Below are 25,174 nucleotides of genomic sequence, written 5' to 3'. Positions count from 1 at the left end.
ACCAAGCCTAATACTGTCAGGGCCAGCAGAGCAAGAGTTCAGACAGGCTCGCCACAATCCCAGCTTTCATTAGGGTGAGGGATTTTTTTTTTTCTCTCCCCCTTTTTTTTTTTTTTTTTTTTTTTTTTTTTTTTTCCTTTTTTTTTTTTTTTCCTTTTTTTATCATCTCTCTTCTGATGTGCTGGAAACCACACACATTACACCAGACATCAAAGCCGCTCCTTGGGCAGCAGTGCTGTGGGCAGCAGCATCGCTTTGCTGAACATGGAGCACACTAAATCTCCCGACAGGAGAGCCGTTCCAGGCGTAACAGCCATTCCAAAAAAAACAATAAGGAAGCCTTAAATGCCAAAACTGATGCAATGGAAGTAAAAACAGCCAGATTAAGTCGCTGCTTGTCATCACAGCCCCCTCGGAGATAAATTGTCTTGTAGCATGACTCGTTTGAAGGGTTTTACTCAGCTGAGTTGTCCCATTGCTTTAACAGTTGTTCATGTAAAATAAGGCGAAGACTTGATCCGCTGTTACAGTGTAGCTAAAAGCAAATTTGGCTTAATCTCTTCCCCCCACATACTGAGGCCCAAAAGAAGTATACACCCAGAGGGGGTGTCAGAGACAAGACACACTTGTGATTCAAATTGCAAGCTAATATTTGATGAAGTGGGAAAAATGATTATTCAGATTTTCTATTTCATCTATATGAAACTGCAGATGGAAAACAAGGCTGCATGAAATCCCTAGGAGAGCTGAACAAACCAGATTTTTACTCACCATCACCAAAACAACAACAAAGCAGATTTTGATGTGTGACATGTAGTGCTTGGTGTAGTGTCCAGCCCTGCAGGGGTTTCTGTGGATCATTTCCTTGCCAACCATACTCAGTTTATCATTTATCATTTCAAGTTCTGCTCTAAACTGGGCTCCTGCATCTTTTCTAAAATTTACTTTTTATATCAAAGCAATGACTCTGACCTTCAGAATGTTACACAACGGTGGAGGATTTTTGTTGTTCTGCTTAAGAAACATATTTTCTTGGCTCTAATATCTTCTGTTACATTTTAAGAGTATTTTTTTGCATCAGAAGGTAATAACGTTCAAGAATTTTAAAACAGGTGTAAGTCTGAAAACTACTCTTTCATCATTTATAGCTTGGAGGATGTAATAACAAAACCCATAAATGCAAGACTTGTTTCTTTTAAAGCTTGCTGCTTATAATCTTTGACTAGAAATTACTACTGTATTTTCAATTAACATTGTGTAAAATATTTTACAATATCACTTTCCATGCAAGCAAGAGGAGTGAAAACTTTAGCTGGATATATAGTGAATTAATATTTATTATCATGTATTGAAATATATTTATTTCAGACACCCTCTTTGACCAACACTCTTATATATCAATGTTAAAAAGGTAATGTGGAAGTCAGATTCTTCTAATTACTGTATTTTAACTACAACGTGCCTGCTATGGGATTTGGCAATAATTTTGATACAAGTTCAAGTAATGTAGGTTCAGTTATTCTTCTTGTATGAAGAGACAGGTCTTCAGCTGAGATCCAGTGTAACTCCCTGGAAGCCAGTGGAGCTCTGCTGGTTTAGACATGAGGATCAGGTTCATTGGGGAGAGTCTGCTTCTTCCCCCACCCCAAGGTCCCCGTCTTTGCAGTGAATTGCACTGTGGGCTGTTGGCTGGTACCGAACAAGTAAGAGTAGAAGGAGAAAAGAATGTAAGTTGTTCATTTTCACAGAGAACCCTCTTCATGTTCCTGGAATGTTTTGCTGCAGTGATTTGATGTATTTCTCCCGAACATCCTAGATAGGATACGGCCTTTTTTCAGGCTTTGGGGAATAGTAATCTTCTCCACTTACCTGCTGGTCTTGAACAGCCAGGCCTCATGCAGGTCCATTCAACATAGTTAATTTGAATTTGTAGTCATTTCCTTTCTGCGTCACTTTTCATAATAGGTGTGTTCATCCTTGGCCAACATTTTAAAAGCGTGCTTATAAGTAAAGTTTAGCTTAGTTTTAGGTGTTATTTATAACCTCACGTTTGAGTAAAAGGGTAAACCTTGATGAGCAGACATTAATGATCTCTGATTAAGATCATACAGTTTCTAAATGCCAAAAGCATTTGTTATTAAATTAGTATTTTATTATTATTATTACTACTACTAAAAATAAATTCAGATTTTGTTTCTGATTCTCTGGTATCTATTAGCACTATCTCTGGATAGCTGTATATTGTTTAAAACCCTAATGTTTAACTGGTATTTTCCCTTTCTTCCTTGGGTTAACACAGGAATCCCTAAGGTGGGATCTCAGGTGCTGCTGAAACAGTGCTCAGCATTTCATGCTCTGCTGCTGGAGGAAGAGGAGTGCTGCACCCCATGGGAACAGTGAGGAAGCAGCAGGTCTCTACTACCACTACATGGTGCCTTGGGTCTGCTGGAGCGTCTTCCTTCCTCAGAGCAGCTCTGGGTCCAACACTGCCAAGGACTGGGACTAGAAAATAGACTACCAATCCCAAAGTAGTAGGATTTGATCTAAAATAAAGTAACGTAATGGGCATACTTGGCCTCTGGCATTACTTTTCTTACTGTAGTATTTCTGACTTCCAAGACTGCACAATCACTTTGAAGAGCAAAAGGCAGAGGCATCTGTGTTGGTCATCAAAGTGTCTTAAACCTTGGAAACTGCTTACAATTCATCCTGACTTGCTTGAGATACACCAGAAAAATGTCCATTTAAAAAGTTAGAATTTATGTTTTAAAATTTACACAAATGACATGCTATTTTTACTGATACTTATTTTTAGATGATTTCAAATTACCTTAGAAATTGATAGGCTGGTGCAGTCCTATACAGAGACTATACATAAAGACTAAGAGACAAAGACAAAAGGTTACTAATGATTGCTATTTATTTTGTTAAGTCAATAAAAAGTGCATAGTACAAGCCCTTTATCCCAATCCAAGTACTCAGTAAAAGATTACTAAGAAACCGCAAATGGCACAGATGATTTTTTGTTTGGCGTAATTCAGACATTTTAAACCACCGATTTACATTAGGTACATCACATCATCACTCTTCCTTTTTCAATCATGAACATTACAAGGCTAAGTGATCTGCAGACAATACATGAATACATATGATTTCTCATTTCAGAGTATAATAATTGTGTTAAGCAGACTCTAAAAATACTATTGTTTTAACAAAGTTCTAAGCTAAGGTATAATTGTAAACTTCCCTCCACATTTCCCAAGTTGCCACAACTTGCATCTCTTTCTAACCAAGCTTAAAACTCTCATTACAGAATTAATCATATCCTGAAGCTTCACATACCACTAATCTCTTCCACATTTCTTCTCAAAATTTATCATAAACTTCTGTAACCATGACATAATTATTTCATCACGAACAACATCACTAAAGGCCAGATTTCTGCCACCCTTACTAAAGCTGCTACTAGTACATTATCTCAGAGTAGTCCCACCAACTTCAGTGCAACTACTTGATGAGTAAGGCACTATTTAACATGAATAAGAGTGGCAAAATACAGTCCTACAATTAGTTACTTTTGTTTTAATTAAGAGTGGTGATCTGAAGGTTATATCTTGGAGAGAGTATCTGAATTTAAAAGGCATACATTTTGACATGGGATAGTGGCCTGGCTCTTTAGTAAAACATTTTACAATAAAATATTTCCAATGTTTTTTCTTTTACATAGAAAATTTAAAATAGCAATTTACATGAGGAAAGCATACATGTATAAAATCACTGGGACAATTACTTAAGAGGAATTTCAAGCAAAGACAGTTCATTTAAATGTAAAACACAACATTACTCTGAACAAAAAGTTCATTTGCTGAGACTGTTAGAGCCGGGTGCACACGGTGAGTTTTAAAAACACGGACACAGACATTTAAGTAAAGTGAGACTGATCCTCACAAGTGAGGAGCATCTGCTGTGCATCTCACCAACTTCCAGCAGGATGAGGAGTGGCGCTTTGGCTGAAATCAAGCCTCTCTCTGTTGGCTTTTTAATTGACTGGAAGCCTGTTTTATGCATCCCATAGTGAAGAAGTCTGGCCAAAATTTCTTGGAGAAAAGGTCATTGTAGGAGATGATATATCTGTATTTTCTTTCATGTTGGTTCAACAAAATGATGCTGTATTACTTGTTCTGTTCAAAACAGTATCCCAAACATAAATGTACACAGAAGGCAAAAAGCAAGCACAGTCAGATTGCTTGTCCCAGTGACATCTTTACACAGTGTTTGTGGCCTGTACACCTTTAGACATAACAGGACAAATTCTCTCAGCTTCTCTGCTGCAGCTCCATCGCTTTACGTGGCACTGCACTGATGTCACTGAGAGCACCTGGCCCAATCTTCTATTTTTTTTTTAATTTTTTACACATGCTCCTATGCTCGGGAGCACACTATTCCACAGAAATTCAAAGGGCAGTTACATCAAATTACAGAAGCCTTTCTTCAGGTCTACGCTGTACCTTTACAAGGAGGCTTAGCTGGCCCACCATTTACCCTGAGGAGGAAAACCCTGCGTCTGTCAACTACGGGATTTGATGTGAGATTTTTGTTAGAGCCTGTTAATACAAACCTTTATGCATCTTAACAGCTAGTCTCTTCACTCCGTAACTCAAGTCCTCACGGAATAAAGGTTTGTAGAGTAAGGCTTTGAATTCCCATATGTCTGTTCTATTGACCTTTACGGAAAGAAGCTTCATGTTGGTAACATAAAAATGTTCTTTACATTATTCTCATCAATTTTTCAAATTGATCAAGAAAAATATACAGTGTCACTTTTCTGTACATCTTTAAAATGTTCTTAAATTAATGTACATAAAAAAGTCATTCCCATTTGCTACAATGGGAGATGTGCACAGGTACGTGCACAGCCACACATACACACACATAAACACACTGCACATACACACAAATATTAGAGGGAAAAAACATGCCATATGTGGTCACCTGCAAGTTTGTTATTCTACAATTAACAAACAGTAGATAAGGATGAAATGTTAAGAATTGCTGATAACATACAGGTGAAAAAACCTGAATATCCAGTATATGCTGTATACCGAAAGCTGGTAATCTCGGTAACCTCTTGGTATGATTTCATCCTGTCCAATATACATTGCACCATGGCTAAAAACTTAAGATACCAACTCTTGAAAGACTATACCACGACAGAAAATTCTACCAAGTTCTTCTCACTAAATTTTTCTTTTCATAGAAGTCTGTAAGTAAACAAATCTGGTTTTGGAATACGTTTTTTGGACAATTTATCAAATAAGATCCATAATTTATTATTGAACGAGATTAAATTAATTTCTTTTTTGGTGATATAATCTCTTGTGTAAAGTTCCCAATATATATTTGAAAGCTTTGACAGTGGCAATTATCACATTCACTTCTTTGCACGCGCGCACACACACACACAGTATAATTCTAGTGGACAATCCGTGCTTTTGCCAACAACCCTGAAAACTATGTCAGTGGTCCAAAGACCAGACTAAAAGCTGCTCTGAACCCAGGGCAAATATAAAATATTTTCAATTTTTCACCACATAACTAAGCTAATAGTTGCAACCATAACATAACTCTCAAAAGCATACTGGAGAGAAAAATATGGATTAATCTGAAAAAAGGTCAGTAACCTTCTGTTATTATAGATGCACAGGGATTTTCTTTTTCTTTCAATGCATATCAAAAATCACTGCAAAGAAATTAAGATCATTGTAACAGAAAGAGACTGAGTGGAATGTCCACAGTAACAGTAACAATCAAAAAACCCCTGCAACGCCTCATCATTATGGAAATTACAATCTACTAGGAATTGTAATAATGTACAAAGCAAAAATTTATTTAAAATTGAAATCGCTAAAAGCAGTTCATGAAGATAACTGCTGAATGATAATTCTGCTCTATATAAATGAGAAAAGAAAACAGTATTGAATGGAGTTTAGGAGTAATCTGGTCACTTCGTTCATTTGGTCGTGCAAGGTCTTGGCTGCGGAACTTTTCCAATACTGAATGCTCTAGTCCACTGGTGGGGCTGGTGGTTCTTGTCCCTAAGGGGAAGGAAGGAGGAAAAGAAAAAAACCAAATCAGCACGTAGAGGATTAGAAACAGTGCTTCTCATAAGAGGATTTAGCAATTAAAGAAGACCTCAGAAGAGTTACATTGTGCTTTCTTTTAATACCTTTCAGTATCTCTTTCAGTATTCAGAGTACATGAGCATCAAAGAACAGTACTGTTTCCTGCATCGATAGGGATTTTTCCATGATCCCACATCTAGGACAAAAATCACCTTCCTAGTTTCATGCTGTAATTCTGTCTACTGACTTCTCCAAAAGCTGTGGTTTTCCCCTTGTACATAAGAAGGCAGGAGGCAGTCCCGGCCAGAGACAGCCGGTGTCCAGAGGACACTATGACCCACACTCAGTCACCCATAGTGACTCCATCCCACGGCAGGCCTCACAGTGGGCCTACACGATTCCACTGCCCCTTGGCTTCACTCATTTGCATTGAGTTCCGAGAAAGTATAGAGAAAAAATGTAAGGAAAAAATGTCTGTATTAAACCCAAATAAGGGTTTATAAGCTATTGTAGAGCCTCCCTGTGGGGCACTTTAAGAGGCACTTACATTATGTGGGCTGGTTGGCTTTCCGGCTGTGCTGGATCCTCTCAGATTACTGGGTCTCAGTAAGAACAAGACAAGTGCAATCACCACCCAGGCCATCATTATCATGGCAAAGCTGATGCCATTGTCACCGGAGGAGTTTGGTCCTGGCACTACAAACAAGGAAAACTCAAGTTATAACACAGAGTTCTTTCCCCAAAATGAAAACAAAAACGCAACGTTAAGTCTCAGAAAAAAACCTGACATTTTTCAGTTGAGTTTTCTGATTAGTCCTTCCTTTTGGCTTTGAGATAAGTAATTCTTAGTTAATGTCACACTGTTTTTCATCACATTTCTTATCCCTTTGAAAAGATAATCTATTTCATAAGTTTTCACTGGAATTCTCAGAATTATGAATATTTCTTAGTTCACATTAATTTCTAATAAACTAGAAATGATAAACACACGCTTTGTATTTAACAAATCAAACTTGATTTTTAAGAAATCAAACTTGATGCAAAATACATTCATATGGGAAAACAACCCCATCTGTATGTTGGTATTTGGGTTTTGACTCAAACAAACAGAAGAATAATACTAAAGCCATGAAAGCTTAGAGTCCATTGTCAGGCCCCGCACAGAGAACATGATAATTCTAGTATGAAGGGGGCAAACTAATGGTTATAACTTTGTTGTCTACTGTAATTTACTTATTGAGAGTTTGTTTGAACAAGTGTCAGTGTCAATATGCCAGATCTCCATGACTGACCAGCCAGGTCATTTGGTATTCCTGAATCAAGAAAAACTATCTGTGAGGAGGGGAAAAAATGCTGAGGAGATACATGAAAAAGTAAAGCCCAGGATTACAATATAAAAATTTTACACGTGGCTGAGACATCAAAGCAGAGAAATAAAATTGAGGAAATCCCCTCAGACTGGAGACGGCTGGTTAGTCTTTTTGGATCAAGAATCTCTTGTGAATACCTGCATATTTGAAAACAAAAACTTTTCTCCTCTGAAACATAATTTCAAATAATCAAATTCTAACTAATGTTGTCAGTGGAAGTGTAAACAAATACATAGTTAATTACCTATGGTACTCACATGGCTCTTCAATTAATACAGAGCAATTAATATAAAGCTCTAATGAGTAACCTTCAGAAAGAGAAGAGCTATTCTATTTTATTACTCAAGTTGACAACTTTAACACTCAGGGAAATTCCTGAGAGATACTCGTATCCATCAGATTTTTCAGTTAACTCTTTTGGATCATCTTGTTATTCAGTCAAGCCTGGGCTCAGTACGAATTGGAAGTTGTTCTTATTTAACATTTGCTGGATACCCAGTGAGCTGCTGGAGTCAGTTATTCCCTTGAAAGTTAATGCTGATAGCAAAGACCCATCCCCATCACTGTCACACTGGGGTAGCATTTTTAACAGAGGCTCTTCTGTGATTCTGTGAAGCGGTTTCTTCACGACGCAGCTCAGGCAGAGCAGAGGGGCACTGTGGGGAAGCTCACAGCTATGCCTTCCACAACACTGCTCTTCTGTGAATCAGACTTCATGGGCTGGGGCTGTTGGACTGGTGTCCTTTACCAACATCATGTGCACTCAAAAATGTCAAAGAAGAAAAAACCACCTATTTCAGAAGTTCGTGCTTCTCAAAGCACAAACACCACCATTTACTTTTATGAGCAAATAAAACTGCTGTACAGCTCTTGCCTTCTAAATGTCCAAAATACAGTCATTTCAAAACTTCCAAAGTTACTAATGTAGAGGAATTTTATGATTAGAAGTATATACAACTACAAGTGACAATTCTTTTGGAGATCTGAGTGAATAAAGGGCGCTGTACAAGAGGAGAAGGTCTAGCGCAAAGAAAATAAATGAGAAGCTAAAGCCTCTAATTCATTAAACTCTAACATATAATTGACTCAGAAAGCATATGGAATTGTGCAGGTAAGAGTTTAGACCTGCAGTTGTATTGAGGGAAAATATTATCGTTACCAACATGATATATCAATGATTTAAATCTTGGATGACCTTTATATATGCAATCCCGTAAATGAGCATATAATTTGGCACGAAAAGAACAACTGCTTTATTTTGGGGCTTCCAGACAACACTAACAGCCACCCTAAGACTACCTTCAGCAGCACGTAAGACAGCCTTAGGTACCTATTTTGGCACGTATGTTCAGTAGAACATCAACAATTCAGATCACTGGTTAGGCTGGATTCCCCATAAATTGCAGAGAAAGGGGACCGGTCAGGCTGCCTTCTGGAACTCTTGCTGAACCACAGCGCACTCAGGGTCCATGGTTAAAAAAGACCTGGGGTAAGTAAATGCTGCAAGGTCAGCTCATGCTACAGGTCAAGGAAAGGAGCAGGAAGAACCACAGAGGGAAACCACAGGCGATCATGCAAGACACAATTTCTATCCAGCCTGCGCTGTAATGTGGTTTGGATGGAACAAAATGTGCTGAAACATATTTTAAACTAAGTTAAGCAAGACAACAGCTTGGCCCCATACTACCTACTCAAAGCATGCCAGATACTCAAACAGCCACAACTCTATTTACACTTTTCAAGTACCGTTAAACCCACATCTCTCACAGCTGACCATGTGTTTTAATAAGGATGTGAGATATTTCAGAATCTGTTACTTTATTCTCTTAACATAAGGACATGAGGATAAGCAAAATCTCACATAGCTGGGGTGAATCACACTTTTCAAAGCTTTGCATCACAAATCAAGAGAACAGACAAGAAGCTGTTTCAGCTACGGGGAGCAATAATATGTACAAGATGACAATCTCTTGCTACAAAGACCTCCATCACCGAGATCACAAAATAATCAGGTAAAACCAGCTTATGGATAAAGAACAGTTGAGTGAAGCTGAAACCAAGCAGGATGGAATTTAGGCTGATGGACAAAAGAAAAACCTTTGTAAGTTCACAGACAGAGTGCTTTACCTATAATTGATATTTTTGCAAGTGGGTTTTTGAGTCCTTAAAGAACTAAGAGCACCTGTGGATGATATTTTTTTAATATTTCCAGATGGCTAAAAGATTGTCCTGTTCTGACCTCACAGATGAATGTCCCTGCCATCCAATTTGATTAATGGATCTGGTTATTAATCTCCAGTGCCTGGGAGACACCAACTAGTACAGAATGTAGCAGTACATATTCCCATGTCACTGAGTGACACGAAACTTACAGCCTCCAACCCACCTTTCCATACAACACCGAATCCAGCCCAAACTATTTTCAGAATTTCCATACAACACCGAATCCAGCCCAAACTCTTTATTTTCAGAGATCTCCAGTGCCTGGGAGACACCAACTAGTACAGAATGTAGCAGTACATATTCCCATGTCACTGAGTGACACGAAACTTACAGCCTCCAACCCACCTTTCCATACAACACCGAATCCAGCCCAAACTATTTTCAGAATACCTGGCCCCCCGGGCTCAGCACACCTATATATCCAAGTACTTCTGAATTACGCCTGTTCTGCCAGGCTTGAATTAAACCAGTTCTGCTTCTCTGGCTACCTGAAATTTATTTTACATCATGGTTGAATTATCTCCGTGCAGGAGAAAGCTTTATGAGGGGCTGGTCTGGGACTGCAGGATAAACTCCCATGGGAGCTAACGACTATGGTGAATCCTATCTGTTGCTCCACATGCTACATACAATTCTTTGGCTTCTTTTTTCCTATAGAAACAGAGACGAGGTCACAGAAACTAGTCTCCTCTCAGAGAGAAATGGCAAGGGAAAAAAAAATAACGTTCTGTCATAGATATTTGCCACCTCATTTAATGTTCTACTTGAAGGCAGTCAAAGCTACCAAAATGACGAGTTTGGTAAAAATAATTTCTAAAGAGTAAAGGTCAACCACCTCCTGATTGTGCAACTGAAATCTCAAGAATAAAATATTAAAATGAATAAATGCCCTTGTTAAATACTCCTTACACGAACTTAGTTCTCCTCTTAAAGTGCTATTTTGCATTCAGAGCAAGGTTGTACTCTAAAGAAAAAGAGGAAAGATTGCATTTCTTTGACTGTAAAATTATGTTCCATGTGGTGCTTTTTGTCTGCCCTCTCACGGTAGAAATATCTCCTTTTGGATCTTCAGCTTTTTGCTGTTTAACATCTGCATGTGGGAAGGCAGAAGCATGCTCTCTGCCTTGTGCCTTCTTCTTTTCACCGTGTTTTTAGCCTTGCCTGTTCTCTGCAAGAAAGGCAGGAAATGGTATGAAGGGAGGTATCTTACAGATGAATCATCAAAGAAGACAAAGAGCCTGTGGGACCTTTAGCAGATAATCCCTGCAATCTGACACTCTCAAAGGCAAGGATTAGAAAACCAAAGAAAGCCAAAAAGGACTTGAGCAGAGGAAGGGAGAAGGGAATTACTAGAAAAGGGAGGGAAGAGTTGGCAGACATCTCATGCCATTAGGTTAGGCTGCTGTGACTCCCCTAGATGAGTACAACTCCAGATGAATCACAGATACGCATTCACGTTAAAATGTGTAAAAATTTGGAAGTAGAGTAGACAGCATTTGAGACAGTCATCTCTGACCATATTACAAGCTAGTAGAGCACTGGGAATAGCGTTGAAAATATGAGTGTGGTAAATCCAGGTCACAACATCTGGGAATTGCTAGAACGCAGACAAAAAGCTCGGGCGGCGGCCCCTCATTTCCTCTGACATGGAAGGCTGACTGAAGGGCCATGAGCCATCAGAGCAGCTCAGCACCAGCTGCGGATCCTCCCTGGGCCGGATGAACCGCTGATGTTGCAACTGCAACACACTTCAGAGAAATCTTCCCTGCTCCACTTGCATTAGACGGAATTCAGAAAAGAATTATCGCTCTTATTCCTCATTTCAAAGGAAACTGTAAGATCTTCTGATTTGCTGAGCATAAACAATCCCAAGAGAATATTAAATGTGCTGCATATTCAAAACTTGCAGCCTTTTTTCTCCAAGGCACCCACCGAAACTGAGGGAACAGTCATCAGACTCTGATACACGCTTTACCGTCATAGCAGATATTCTGCTGGAGAATCAGCAGAGGAACAGCCATCAAGCAGAGTGCCCAAATGCTCTCTGAAGCGGTGCTCATATCCTCCTGTATGTAGGAGTACAAATCCAAAAGCACTGGTCCTGAACCTGGCAGGAAACTCTCTGCAGGGTAGTCATTACAATATAATGGCGCCAACAACCATAAATAAGAATTTAGAGCTAATAACACGAAAATGTGAATGAGGGAGCCTTGGTGCTAACTGCTTTCATCTGGCTCCAACAATCTAAAAAAGATCTGAAATCAAGGGTTGAGAAAACAAAGTGTGCTCAGGAAGAAGCAATGCAGGGGTGTTTCTGAGAACCTCCAGCTGGTAGCAACAGCCCAACACATGACGCTACTGTGACACTGGCTGAACCACGGCCCTGATGCTTCCCAAAACAAAACCACATACATCTCATCAGTTATTCCACAACCTTGCAACTTAAGAATCCATGTATGACAACATTCCCAGCTGCACTTCCAGAAGGAAGAGCAAATCCTGGGAATGAGCAAACGGGTGGGAGTGAAACGAGGTCCTGAAATAAGGAACCCAAGTCAGCAAGTAACAGGAAATGGAGTTGTGGGACCTAGGGAAGACGAGACCCACCTCAAAAATAAGCTCATCATGGTATAGCTCATCAGAACAGGATGAAGCAATGGACAGAAGACTGGCCCAGAGTTGTTTTAATGTCTCTGAAAATATCTCTAGAAGCTTCTCCAGGCTCAGTCTGTTTGTTTTTGCCTTTGACTCCTGGGAGTCTTACAGAGCTCATGTTGGCCCAAGCACAGAATCACAGAGGCATCACAAAATAATCTGACTAATGGGCGGTCAGTGTCATTGCATCAGCAGAAAAGTACCTTTGCTGCAACTAAATATAAGGCAATATAATAATGTAGGAGAGGATTTACTCTATAATTTTTGCTTTGGTTTTTGAAACAAACCACTGGTTTGGAACAATTGCTGCCAAATTGCTTGCATCTGCACAGACAGTTATTGCAAGGATCTCTTTCAGGATGGAAAGCTATTTGCCGCAAATCATTCACATCCCCACTGTACTATAGCTTGATAGCATGAAAGCTGTCCCCACAAGCTTTGTGCCCACACATAACAGAACTTACTCTATATTTATAGAGTCTTTAGTCTAAGAGCTTCATAAATATTGAGGAGCCAAGAGTCCCAAGGCTTGAGTAAGAATGACCTACCATCGCTGGGTTTTGACTGCGGACTAAAGCTCAGAAAGTTGCACAGCCTGAGCCTGTCTAATACAGAACATGTTCTGTCACCTCTCACCTGCCTCTTTCCTTCTCCTACATGCCTGTGATTTTTTTAAAAAACACACAGAGAAGTCTAACGTGTGGGAGACAAAAAAGTCTGCCTTAGGTGCATTTGGGAGAGGAGGGGTGCTGGAAGTCACATACACACAAAACTTGGAAAGCCCATGGAGAGAGTAAAGCCAGCAGCACTGTTACGGCACATGTGTGCCCCACTATTTTTTCAGGGCTTATCTGGGAAAACTCATAGCTTTTTCCTTTCAGCTCAATGTGGCAATGATTCCGGGACCGTTTCACACTGGAAGAGCACAGTTGCAAGTGTGCTAGATGCTCATCTCTAAACAGGTTTTACTGGGGAGTAAAGAGGGAGGAACGTGAGAGTGAATGAAGGCACGCTGTCTCCCCAAAATCCTGGAAACCTTGACAGCACTGCTCCTAGGCCTGTAGAAGACACGGGCACCAGGAGTTCTTGCTTCCAGGAACACTGCTGAGGTGCTCCTTGTTCCCTCCTGATGCAGGCTAATCGTGTGAGTTCGTATGCTCAATTGTAAAGCAATACAGGAAAAACAGATCCACTTCATTTTTATTTATAAGCATTTGGCAATGTTCCCTCTAGACCATGAGAAGTGTAAACACAGCGCCTCAGGGCAGGCTTACATTACTGCATAACCTCTGCACAGCTATGCTCCCCTGCAGATGCTGGTAACGTTTGACTGTCCTAGTTACGTTCACTGTTTGGGAGAGGTTTTTGGACATATTTCACAGCAAATTTCAAAGAAGTGTACACATCAGTACTCCACTTCATTAACTACACAGCTGCCGAGTCAAACAGAAATGCAGTTACGGAGTACATCAACTTATCAATCAGAGCTGGTAGAGGACCTCCTCTCCCCCGTGGTGGGCAACCTCCTCTCCCTCACGGTGGAGCAGAGGGTCCACAGGATGTTACTCAGCCCCAGCTGTGAACATGTGCACATGTCGGGGTCTGTGCTGAATACCCAGTCTTCACTGGTTAGGCTGCGATGGCTGTAAGGAGAGCAAATAAAGTCCTCTCCAAATTTTCTCCTTAGGGAAAAACTGACATTGTCCTATTTGGAGGCTAATGTAAGATTCGGTAATGCGTGGGACCCAATCAATGGTCATGCTGGTACCTCCAGCCTTCTCACCATTGCCACTTCCATACAACGCTTCCAATGTACAAACAATCATCACAGATTCTCAGAAATTACCTCCCCCACATAGCAATTTTAGTACTGTAGTATTTGTGTCAATGTAATATGTTCCTATAACATTAAATCAACTGCTGCGTTTTAAAGACCAGTCAGACTGTGTTTTAATTACTACTGTTTATTTTACTTCCATGCACCTGATCCCGATAGTTACTCACATTCCTGAAGGCATTCTGTGTCTGTGCAGTACGACTGGGATTGTCTCAGCTGAAACAGAGAAAAAAAAAAAGGCATCACACTTAGCAATGAGACTCAGTCAGCTTTTACCAAAATCACAATTTAGTATAATGTCAGAGAACAAGTTCAAGACAAGATTACAACCGATCCTTTACTGCATCACACTTGGCTTGTGGTGTGTGAGGAATCCCAGGTACAGAGGTAGTTTCTGAACACTATTTACACAATACCTTTAAATCACCTAACTATAGTGTTATTGCTTCCACACAGGTTGGCAGCTACTGCATGCCTTTTAAAATTCAAGTTAAAAATCTACAGTGATATAGATGTTGTTATACACAGACATGCTCTCTACACGCATTTTGGAATTCATAATGGATAAGTCTTACTATTGTTATCTAGATGAAGTAACATTAAAATACTCTGTGATTACAGAGCAATAAATGATCAGACTGTGATAATGGTTATGCACAGAGAAGCCAAATTATAATTTCATATTTAAACTTAGCACTTAATATTTTTTCCACCTAGGATCTTTTTTTAAAAGCAGATTTTAATATGTATTTTACTGTATTTTCTCTTTACTGATGGGTAAAATTTAAAGTGCTTTTAGCAACTGTAATGCCCATTTGCATTTACAGACTGGGTAAGCTTGCTAAGTGCAAGAAAAGTCAACACTGGCTAACCTGCAAATCAGTATAACTATTTTACAGACGACAGAGTCAAAAAAGAAAGACAAATACCACATTCTTTATCAGGCACAGAGAGGTTAAATGGATGGTATTTAATCTGCTGTATTATGGAAATAGATTCTATCCTCTGCTTAGGTAAACTATATGGATCCATAATAAAAGATTTTAAAAGTACAGAATTGTTACAAAGCCTTGCTTAGAACTGGCATTTGCTTTTTGACAGGTTTCATGTCACAGTAGTGTCACAAATCCCAAGACTTGTCACAACAGGCTAATCTGTTTATTACAGTGTAAACATACAAATGTAAAAGAGAAGAAAAGATGATGTTCCTTATGAAAGAAATATATGAAAAATTTCCACAAACCAAATTTCCCCTGGTATTGGCATAACTGATTTGCTGTATGTAGTCATAATATTATGCAAAGCACATCAAGGAAACAGATGAGCAACTGAAGACGACATTTGGAATAGACTAAGCTCCTTCCTTTATCATCATGATTTTCAATGACTGACGCATTTGAGAAATAAAAAAAAACTAATCGGAAATTGATCACATTCATTCTTTCATTAATATATTAAGATCTGTTATCAAATTTACAAAGAAGTTCCTTAGGAAGTACTAGGAAGGCTGGATTTAACCTTTCAGCTATTTCTATAGTTAAGAACAGCAGCAGGGGAATTAAAACAAAAGACTTCTTCTTACCTTATTAAAAAAAAAAATCTATCAAATTTTGCATATTTCCTGCCCTTCTTAAATAAAAGTAAAAGCTCATTTTATTTTCAAACTTTGGAAGATATTCTCAAAGGGGAGGTTTTATGTTAGCAATAGTACCAATTTGGAACATCTGACGCCAAGAGATTCTTGAACTGGGAAAACTGGATATCGCTATACCCACATTTTGAAGAGATCAGAAACATAATTATCTTCTGTTTGTATAAGGGCTTAATTCTGGAAGGGGGCTTAATTTATAATCTCTACTCTGTAAAACACACTTAAAAGGTATTCTTCAACACAGAATGATGCCCAGAATTAAAATGGGTAATAAGTATATGATCACAAACATTGTACAAGGTCAACAAGCAAATAGTACGTAGTCATCCTTCTGTCCCCAGTATGGTTAGTTCTCATACAGCACATCCAGTTTGCCCAGACAGGCAATGCTGCCTTGGGGTGTTCCAGCTACAATATTAGTTATCTTCCATTCTAAGTGTTACACGCTGTCCAAATACACCTTTTTTAAACCATACAATTAACATTTCTTTAATAGCCACCTCAAAAAATGGTGCATGTACTTTTTGTTGCTGTTAACGTCCTGTTCCTTCAACTGCCTACCAGACGGGCTTCCACTGCTGCTACCACAGAAAACAGATGACAGCTCCAGCTTTGACTGACAGGAATGTGTTAACCACCAGAGAAGCTTGTTTAACAACAGAAAGATATTCTGGCTACAGCTATGCCTTTCTTGAAGAGGGGTCTCAGTGGTGACCATGATCACACCATGCTTTGTCCTTCACTGTCCCCTTGACCATTTCTTCATGAAAAGCCTCCACACTATCTGGAAGTGCCTGTTGATGTAGTAGACCACCTGATTAAGACCCAATAAGTATTAAATACCTGAGATTTTATGGGCCTGGATGGTGAACTCAGATACTGAGTTTTATCCTACAGGCATCCTTGGTGAATTCTCGAAAGACAGGACAGGCTCGAAGACCATAGAATGAAAAGTACTGCTAGAAACACCAATGATAGACATATTACAGTAAGCAAGCAGCCTGAAGAAAAAATACCATTAGGAGTTGCTCTACGGATCTCTGCTGAAAAAATGCTCTTATAATTAGATTATATCCTGCCAATAAGGAAAAAAGTCTGTTTAAGTATGGAGGAACAATGTACAGAGGAACATTTACAAAGTACAGAGCCATCTGTACTTTGATAATAAGACTGTGCTTTCCAGAGGGCTTAGACAACAAACATTCCATTTTTTCTCATGGGGATTTAGAAACTAACTGCACAAATTCTGCTGTGAAGCAGTTACAAGAGAAAAGTATGAAAACACTGCATTTTTTATAATTTGTATGAATTTCCTCTAAACTGAAAACAGTACATAATCATATAATCACGCAGATTTAAAGATCCCACCTGAAAAAAACTCAACACTTCATAGTCTCTGCTACGTTCTTATCCAGTGATACAAATATTTCTTAGAAACAGTTCTCAGCTATTCCAGGTAACATAAAAATTTCTTATAAAAACTTCTTGTGCCGGAGAAGATTTGGTCAGAACAGGAGCTCCCATAGACTCAAATAGGTTTTAAGAAGCCATAGATCACATGATAAATACCACACTCAAATATCTTCTGGTGCTCAGTTCCTCTCCTGACTACAAGCACATGCAAAATCTCAGTAACCCACAAGCAGAAGCTCTAGGAGGGCTCTGTAAGCCAGGGAGCCGGCAACAAATCTGTTTTGAACAGCTCGGTGAAGTCTGTGTGTTGTTCTCTTGGGATGAAACACGGCAGATGACAGAAAACGAGCAGCAGCGAAACCAGGTTTTTCTCAATTTGCTCGGGTGAAGGAGTTCCTAACCCTGTAACCCAATACAAATCTGATCCCCTGTGGTCACTCAATTAGTCAAAAGAAGAGCAGCAATTCTGGCACGTGTATGAAACGCTTACGCAAGTTGAATGGCTGGGAAAGGTAATGCCTTTTGCTGAAACAAGAATGTTCCTTCTACCAATTAGCTCGCTCTTGACAACTACACCCTTAAGGGACATAGCAACTGTTGGAAAAAAATTGAATGTGAGACATTTTAATCACTAGGTAATTGGAAAAAAAAAAACCAATTACCAGGGACTCGAAATAAACAGTCCTTTGTATTCAGATTTTGGAGGGGGTATTTGGATGAAAGTTTGTGGAAAAATAGTAAAAAGTGGAAGCAGACTTTCCCTCTTTCCAACTAAACCCACTCAAAAAGTTTTCAAACACACTCAATGTTTTTCAGACATTGAGTTGATGAAAAAAATCAGAATAGAGAAGTACTTCTTAGAGTACATTAACCTGTACATATTTAAAGGCAATATTATTAATGATGGGATTGGTTTTATTCATATTTCAGAGATCTTTGCATTGTTAAAAATGTGAATTTAGCAGAAGATTAAGAGTTGACTGCCCGATCTGACACCTGCTAAAGTCAGCAACAGCTTTTCATGTTTTTCAGTATATTCTGGAACAGGCCCTTAAAAAAACACTGAAATTGAGTGAGTGAAACATCAGGGCTTATTCAACAAAAGGACAGAGTGAAAAATGATACAAAACTAAATATTTATAGAAATTATTATTTTCTTCCATTTAAATGAAGAGGATTATAGTGGAATTTTAATATTCTGTGGGCAGTTTGTCATCCAAATACAATAAATGGCTTAATGCACATGAGCCAAAAAATGAACTAATTTATCTTTTATTGTCCAAAATGAAGTAAACACAAATTGTAAACAGCATTTAGCTGTAAACAGCTAAAAGGGAGCTAAAAAGGCTCCAAAATTTTCAGTTTTAATGCAATGCAAACTTGCAGGCAATAAAAGCAAAAATACTAATTATAAATGCATATTATTTAAAATACAACTATGAACTTTAATTCACTCCAAGTACATTTAAAAACTTGGATAGCTTAAATTAAAATAATTTAAATTGATAATCCCCACACCACAAGAACTCTTGGTCAATATGAGTATTTGGTTGCTATGAAGTCCCTCATAAATTCTTGGAACTGGGATGCACCAGTTGCTGAATTACAGCAAATCAGTGCCCACTTACTGGTATATTTTGAATGTAAACCCAACACAAGGTCAAGAAAAAAAGAAATTAAGTTACTTCTAGTGGAAAGAGAAGGAGATTTTTCCTCACTCTTTTCCCATAGCACTCATTAAAATGGCTCCCAGTTCAAATTTGAAATAGCCCTTCCTTTCTTTCTTTTTTGTTTCTTTTCCAAAAGACACAGCTTTTAACCCCAGTTCACACTAACACAACAGCATTTAGATCCTGCTCCTTTGACACTATACATAAAGCACAGTTTTCACATTCCATCTTGTGGATAACAGCATCTACCCTGAAACCTGACTGTGTCCTGCTGCTGCTCCTACAACGGGTGCCATATTCTGAGAGGAGTCTGCAGAGTTTTGAGCAATGAGAGCCACCGCCTTTCACAATCCCCAGCTGCCAGCAAAACGTGGACAGTCACAGCAAAGGGACACCGCTACCCGCCTCTGGAAATTTTCTCGTGAAGTCACTATATTAAGTCAAGTCTCTATTTTTTCATGTGCAAACCTACTATGGGCACACAAACATGCCACTGTGTAGTGAGAGCAGGGTGGGAACCTTTACTGCCTGTTGGCTGCTCCACAAAATCACTGAAGTCCCAGTGAAATAGTAAGCCCTGTGAAACAGCTTCATCTAACTAACAGAGAACTTGTTTTTTCCAATACAGTGACCTCAGCCACTGGGATCATTTCAGTCTTCCCAAGAAAGAAGTGAGACTACTTTGCATTTACTGCTCATGACAGATAGCTACTGTGGAGAAGGAAAGTCAGACTTCTGCCTACCTTTACAGTAACTCGTTCTTGTGTCAGTTCCCTTGCTTCCTGTTCAGAGGAGTTCTCTGAAACTCTTCAGATGAGTTTTCAGAATTTGCTACTCCAGAACTGAACAGTCCCACAAACCCTGTGACCGCTCCTGCAATCTGAGCTCAGATACATTTAATTTTTTTTAAATTAAAGTCAATAGCATCTTGCCTGAAAAAAGATTACAAGTTCCTATCCAGTACGAACACTTTTTAAGAGTTTAGTGTATTATTTGAGTTAAAAAAAAAGACGAAACCTATTGACAAGTAATTTTCTCTCAAGCATCAGGAAGATAGCAATGATCAAACAGCTCACCAGTTTGTCACTTTTCAGAAGAAATCATGGCATAATCCCTGTCCAAAAGCACTTTCCAACTCCAGAAATGTTGCAACCAAGAGGTAACAAAACAGGAAGAACAGGACTCGTGGCAGGAACACAGTGCAATAATTGATGAACTCTAGTATGAATGGCAGATGAGACTGAAGTAATTAAAATAGTTGCCTTTTAGAGTAACTTTTGAGACAGCTCAAAGCTGAAATAAGTCCTTGGAAAAGACATGAATGAAAAATTAGCAAGTTCATGAACCAGGTCAGGAAAAGATCTCCATATAAAAAATTGTGATGGAAGACAGGCCAGAGAGATGTGTGAAAGAAACAGATAAATTAGGTACAAAGATAAAAGAGCAGAAATGGATGGTGGCAATGAAAAGAAAAGGCTAGATAAGTAGGAAATCAAGAACAAATAACTAACTTGATACGGTCATTTATCCCATGAAGAAAAGTTAATTTAAAATGGAATCAGAAAGACTGTTGACAGAAAATTTTATGCGGTAACAAGGGCCCTTGTGAAAATACTTTTTTGCAATTTAGACCAGTTTTAAGCTCTGCTTTTTCTCTCCAACGATGCCAGAAGATGACAACACCATGGCATCCTCCTGGTTGTGTTCTCATGCTTCTGGGTAATGAAATCACCATTTAAGCTTTGTTGGCAGCCACGTCTGTTCTGTCCAAAGTATATAAATGATTTAGTAAACAATGTGATAAATAAATTGCTATGGTAGGCTAGGCCAGCCCTGAATAAAAGCCAGGTTGCAAATTGAATTGTAGCATTATCTGCAGAGTTCAGATTTAAAGATGCAAAAAAACGACACCTACATGCATTATTCTGCTACAAGCTGGCCAAGAGAAATAAAAGAAAAATAAGGGGAAAAGAAGGGCATACTGATGGAATTAAACTGTCTCTTAAACTACATCGGCTTCTCTTAGAGGAAAAAACAAGGGAAAAGGGAACATTCCCTTCCCCATTCCTACATTTTCTATGAGCACGTGCAGAACTAAAATAAAATAAATGGTTGTTCATACGAGGACAGAAAAACAGTCTGCAATAAAAACATGAAGTTTGGCTCTGTGAGGTGACAAGTAATTTTCTCTCCCATGGCAAATGAGAGAGGATAGTCTGTACTTTTCAGAATAATATTCCTAGATTACAAAGCTACTCTTAACACCCAGAATCATCAGCCAGTTATGACAGAGGGAGAACATTACTTTCATAGCGAAACATATGAAATTTTATGGAGGAAGATGCAGCAGATAAACAAGTCAGGGGGATCACTGTGCAAATAGGAGCCCGGATTTGGTCAAGAACTCATTATTGCCTTTATTTTTTCTTTTCTCCTAGGATTGCTTTTTCACATTGGCATCACATAGACCCCCCTTTTCCACACTTCCCTCACTTTCCTACAATTGCATGACTTCTATTCTTACTTCATTTTATAATTTTGCTGGCCTTGAGGACCTGGGATATCACTGGCATCCTACTTTTAGTGAATGCAAAGCAGGGAGAGTCAAGGAAAAGAAGATGAAGCAGTGTGATAGTCAGGACCACTGCAAGGAGCTCGCAGCACCTCTAAATATGTGAAATACTAGACAACGAATGGATGAGATAGAACATTACAAAACAGAACTACAGAGGCATCTGAAAACATTCATGAACATCATACACGGATCTCCCAACAATCCCACGAGGGCATTAGCAAACATATCTAAAATACAGAAGCAGAATGCATGTGGGTTTTTTGACCAAACATTTGAGTATCTTCTGCAAAATGATGCATATTAGCAAATGAAAAGGGTACTCCCACGTAGACAGCCTTGAGGAAAAGGCTTAGAACTAGGAGTTCCAACCGATAAGAACAGTTTGCTCTAAGTATTGATTACATCCACATGTGGCCTGAGAGAAAAAGCACAATTTTCTCCTTTTTCCTCAAATGAGATAGCTACAACACAGCTCTGATCATCAAACACGGTTCAGCCATTCATAATGCAGGTTATAGCTATTAATTACATCTGGAATATCAAGCTGACAGAATTTTCAATGCATAATTTTCTACACTGCTTGCAATCCTGTCACACTATGCATGCTTTGAGGCAGTCATGAGGCATGACTGAAATATTATTTTCTTTTATACATATACTGGTTAAGAAGCAGCAGCTTCCAGTATACTACAAAGCTCAGGAATGGGAAATACAAAGAATGACAGGCACCTTCAACCTTCAGTTAAGTTCTTATACCTAACCCCTTATACAAAAAAATGGTCTCCATGGGACATAGACCCAAGTGGACACCATTTTTCATGGCTTTTTTTCTTTTTTTTTTTTTTTTTAAACATTCACTTGCCTGTCTAGGAAATAGTCTCCATTTATACTGCTTGATACAGGTTAAAGACCTATAAAGACCATAAAGACCATTAGCAGTGCATGAGTTCTGTGATACAGTTTTGGGGCCTTAACTTGTGGAACACCAGCACCCTGAGAACCCAGTGAAGGTGGGGAACTGGAAGTCACTGGAGCGAGAGCACTCAGGAACAGTCCCACACCATGCCACTCCAACCCTGAGTTTTATTGTTTTGGCTCAGTGCCTCAGGAGGTTCATCAAGTCTTTTCCCCTGCATCTCAGAAGGATGATACCTTCTCTGTCCTAATGAGCAACCTAAGGTTCAACTGTTGGGAAAGGTCCTTTTTCAACCAGCTTGAACACCAAGAAATTGGGATTTGAAAGAGCAGGTCTGTTTCCTGCTCTTGGGGTAGTTGGCTAAGAAGGGCTATAGACTAGAAGCAGCAGCAACTGCTATTAAAAAAAAATTAGAAGGCAAATGCCACGGAATATGTGTAAGAAGTCTCTAGTGCAACCTTCATATTTAGATGGTCACTTGAAATTATCACACGTCTTTGGTATAGTTCTGCTGTGCTTTCAGTAGAAGGCCACGTCAGTAGAGTAACTCACTTTTGCTGGTTGCCTGAGGGACTATTTAATTCGGGCTTAGCTGTGCTGACATCTTGAGAGGTTTTCAACCATTTGCAGCACACAACGCAGATCTATTTTAGTCATCTGTGTTTATACTGTGCTGTTTGCACAAGGTCTCCCTCAGCCAAGAGTCGTGGCTATGCTGGATACTATTTCAGACTATGCCAGTTTATATGCCAGTAAGACTCTAAAATGACCTGGCCAAGAGAATTATGTGGAAACTTGGTTGACAAGAAAGCGTTTGAATGAAGTGTGTTGAAATAGCTTGAGAATTTGCAACTTTTGCTATAAAAATCTAGCAAAACCTGAAAACGCAAGGGAGATTAAAATAAAGAACAATTTGCTTTGTATTCCCCAGAGTTTCTGAGACATTCAAGCCTTCTGGTATAGCAACATAACTAGACATGGGCCATTACTTTGCAATTAGCTACAGAAGAACAAAACACAAGGTTGTAATTCCCACAGAGGTCTGTAAGGCCATCAAATCTCTACAGTACAGCTGCTGGCAGTTCATCAAAATGGATCCTTATGTATTACAGAATTAGAAATGTTTTGGGCTAAAGAACATATTGTTCATTTTCATAGAAACTAGTATGAGAGAATTCTGAAGTCACACTTTCTGTAAAGCAAATAACACTGTACCAGAAGGAAAGAAAAAAAAAAAAGGATGTTTACATCATCCAAAGTTACGTGTGTTACTGGCTTGTTTTGACATTTCTGACCCCTCTAAGTAGTCATGCGCAGGTCTCAGGCTTCACAGAAGATGCTCTACATGTAATTATCTCCTGCCACCACATACACTGTGTTTTCAGTCTAGTTTTCAGACTTGAACTGAGCCTTGGGCTAAGATACTCCATGAATCAGCCACGCTTACTCAGAGAGCATCAAAGTCTGGAGGAGTAACACAGTGCAATCAGACTTATTTTACAGAAAAAGTGGGGAAAAAAAGGGAAATAAAAAGGTTTAAATGCAACTTCATTCTTATCCAGAGATTTGCTGTCTTCTGCCACAACTAAGACAGGAACCATTTCCTCTGGATACCATAGAATGTCCTTCACCATGAGTCTTTCAAACAACTGGCCCCTTGTCTGACAGAGTCCCCCCCGTTAAAGTACTTGATGTTGTTTGTTGTTCTTCGTTCTTGAACTTTGGCTCTTCTCGTCAAAATAAATTCTGCAGATGGAGGAGATAAAGCCATAGAAGCTAACAGACCTGTCATTGTCTTTAGACAGCTCTTGTCTATCTGCACAGGATGGAAAGTCTTGTGATGTTTTTCTTCTATGCTTACTTCCTCTTATGAAAGTTCGCAATTATCTGCTATATCCACAGAGTAAATAGAGAGCCCAATATACAATAGTCAAATTGTTACACAACAACACCAAAGCATAACAGATGTTGCCATGGGTATTACATACTAGAAATGATATTTATGAAGTCACAGCCAAAGACTTTAGATTTCAATTCTTTCCTAGGAATATTTGGAAATCATAACATTTGCTTATTAGTTACAGTGGTATTTGCTTATTAGTTACAGTGGCCATACTACATGTGAAATTTTCATATTTTGACACCAAGGAGAGCCCTGAAAAACCCACTTCCGAAAAGTAATTCAGCATAAGAGAATTCAATGCCATTGAAGTATGTATATATAGGTTATAAGAACTGTGGGCATGAGCAGTATCTCTCAGTTAACATAATAAACAGCAAAAAAATCTTTTAAAAACATCATGTGCATTAAAGATGTACAGTCCACTGTCTATAAAATCTTCATGGTATTATGAATTAAGAAGCAAAAATCTCAACAAAATAAACCCCTGCTTAGTCAAGCAAAATGAATAAGAGAAAAATAATCAAGCCAGGTTACTCAGTAAGAGCTAGGCTTTCTAAAAACAAAGAGCTTTCTTGTTTGTAATTTTCTGTGGTGTTGCTAATAGCAGAGAGGAAGAAGAGTTTAAATGACAATAGCTTTGTTTTTCATTGTGTAAGCATTAATTGCAATTACAAGATGATCTGAAGTCTGCTTTTCAAGTAGAGATTTAAACATATGCTATATATAAGTAAGATAATGTATTCATCCACAAATTATACTTTGAATACCAAATACTTTTTCTAAGAATTTAAAAGTAAATACATCAATTAAATTAAAAATTAAAAGCAACACTTTGGGAA

At 38.8% G+C, this 25,174-nt stretch overlaps 1 protein-coding gene across 3 annotated transcripts in view; it reads right to left on the bottom strand.

Moving 5' to 3' along the window:
* Positions 1 to 2,902: 2,902 nt before the first annotated feature.
* Positions 2,903 to 25,174, bottom strand: part of SMIM14 (small integral membrane protein 14) — a 55,792-nt gene continuing 33,520 nt past the window's right edge. For all 3 annotated transcript variants that reach the window (XM_014957784.1, XM_014957783.1, XM_014957782.1), the window contains exons 3-5: positions 14,375 to 14,423; positions 6,670 to 6,818; positions 2,903 to 6,095 (exon numbers count right to left, since the gene is read on the bottom strand). In XM_014957784.1, the coding sequence (XP_014813270.1) occupies positions 6,063 to 6,095; positions 6,670 to 6,818; positions 14,375 to 14,423 (231 nt within the window). In that variant the 3' untranslated portion in view covers positions 2,903 to 6,062. The remainder of the gene's footprint in view (positions 6,096 to 6,669; positions 6,819 to 14,374; positions 14,424 to 25,174) is intronic.

The sequence above is a fragment of the Calidris pugnax genome, unplaced genomic scaffold (genome assembly GCF_001431845.1).
Source record: "Calidris pugnax isolate Ruff unplaced genomic scaffold, ASM143184v1 scaffold349, whole genome shotgun sequence".
NCBI classification, from domain to species: domain Eukaryota; kingdom Metazoa; phylum Chordata; class Aves; order Charadriiformes; family Scolopacidae; genus Calidris; species Calidris pugnax.
The sequence above is the reverse complement of the archived record's forward strand: the minus strand, read 5'-3'. Positions and strand labels throughout refer to the sequence as shown.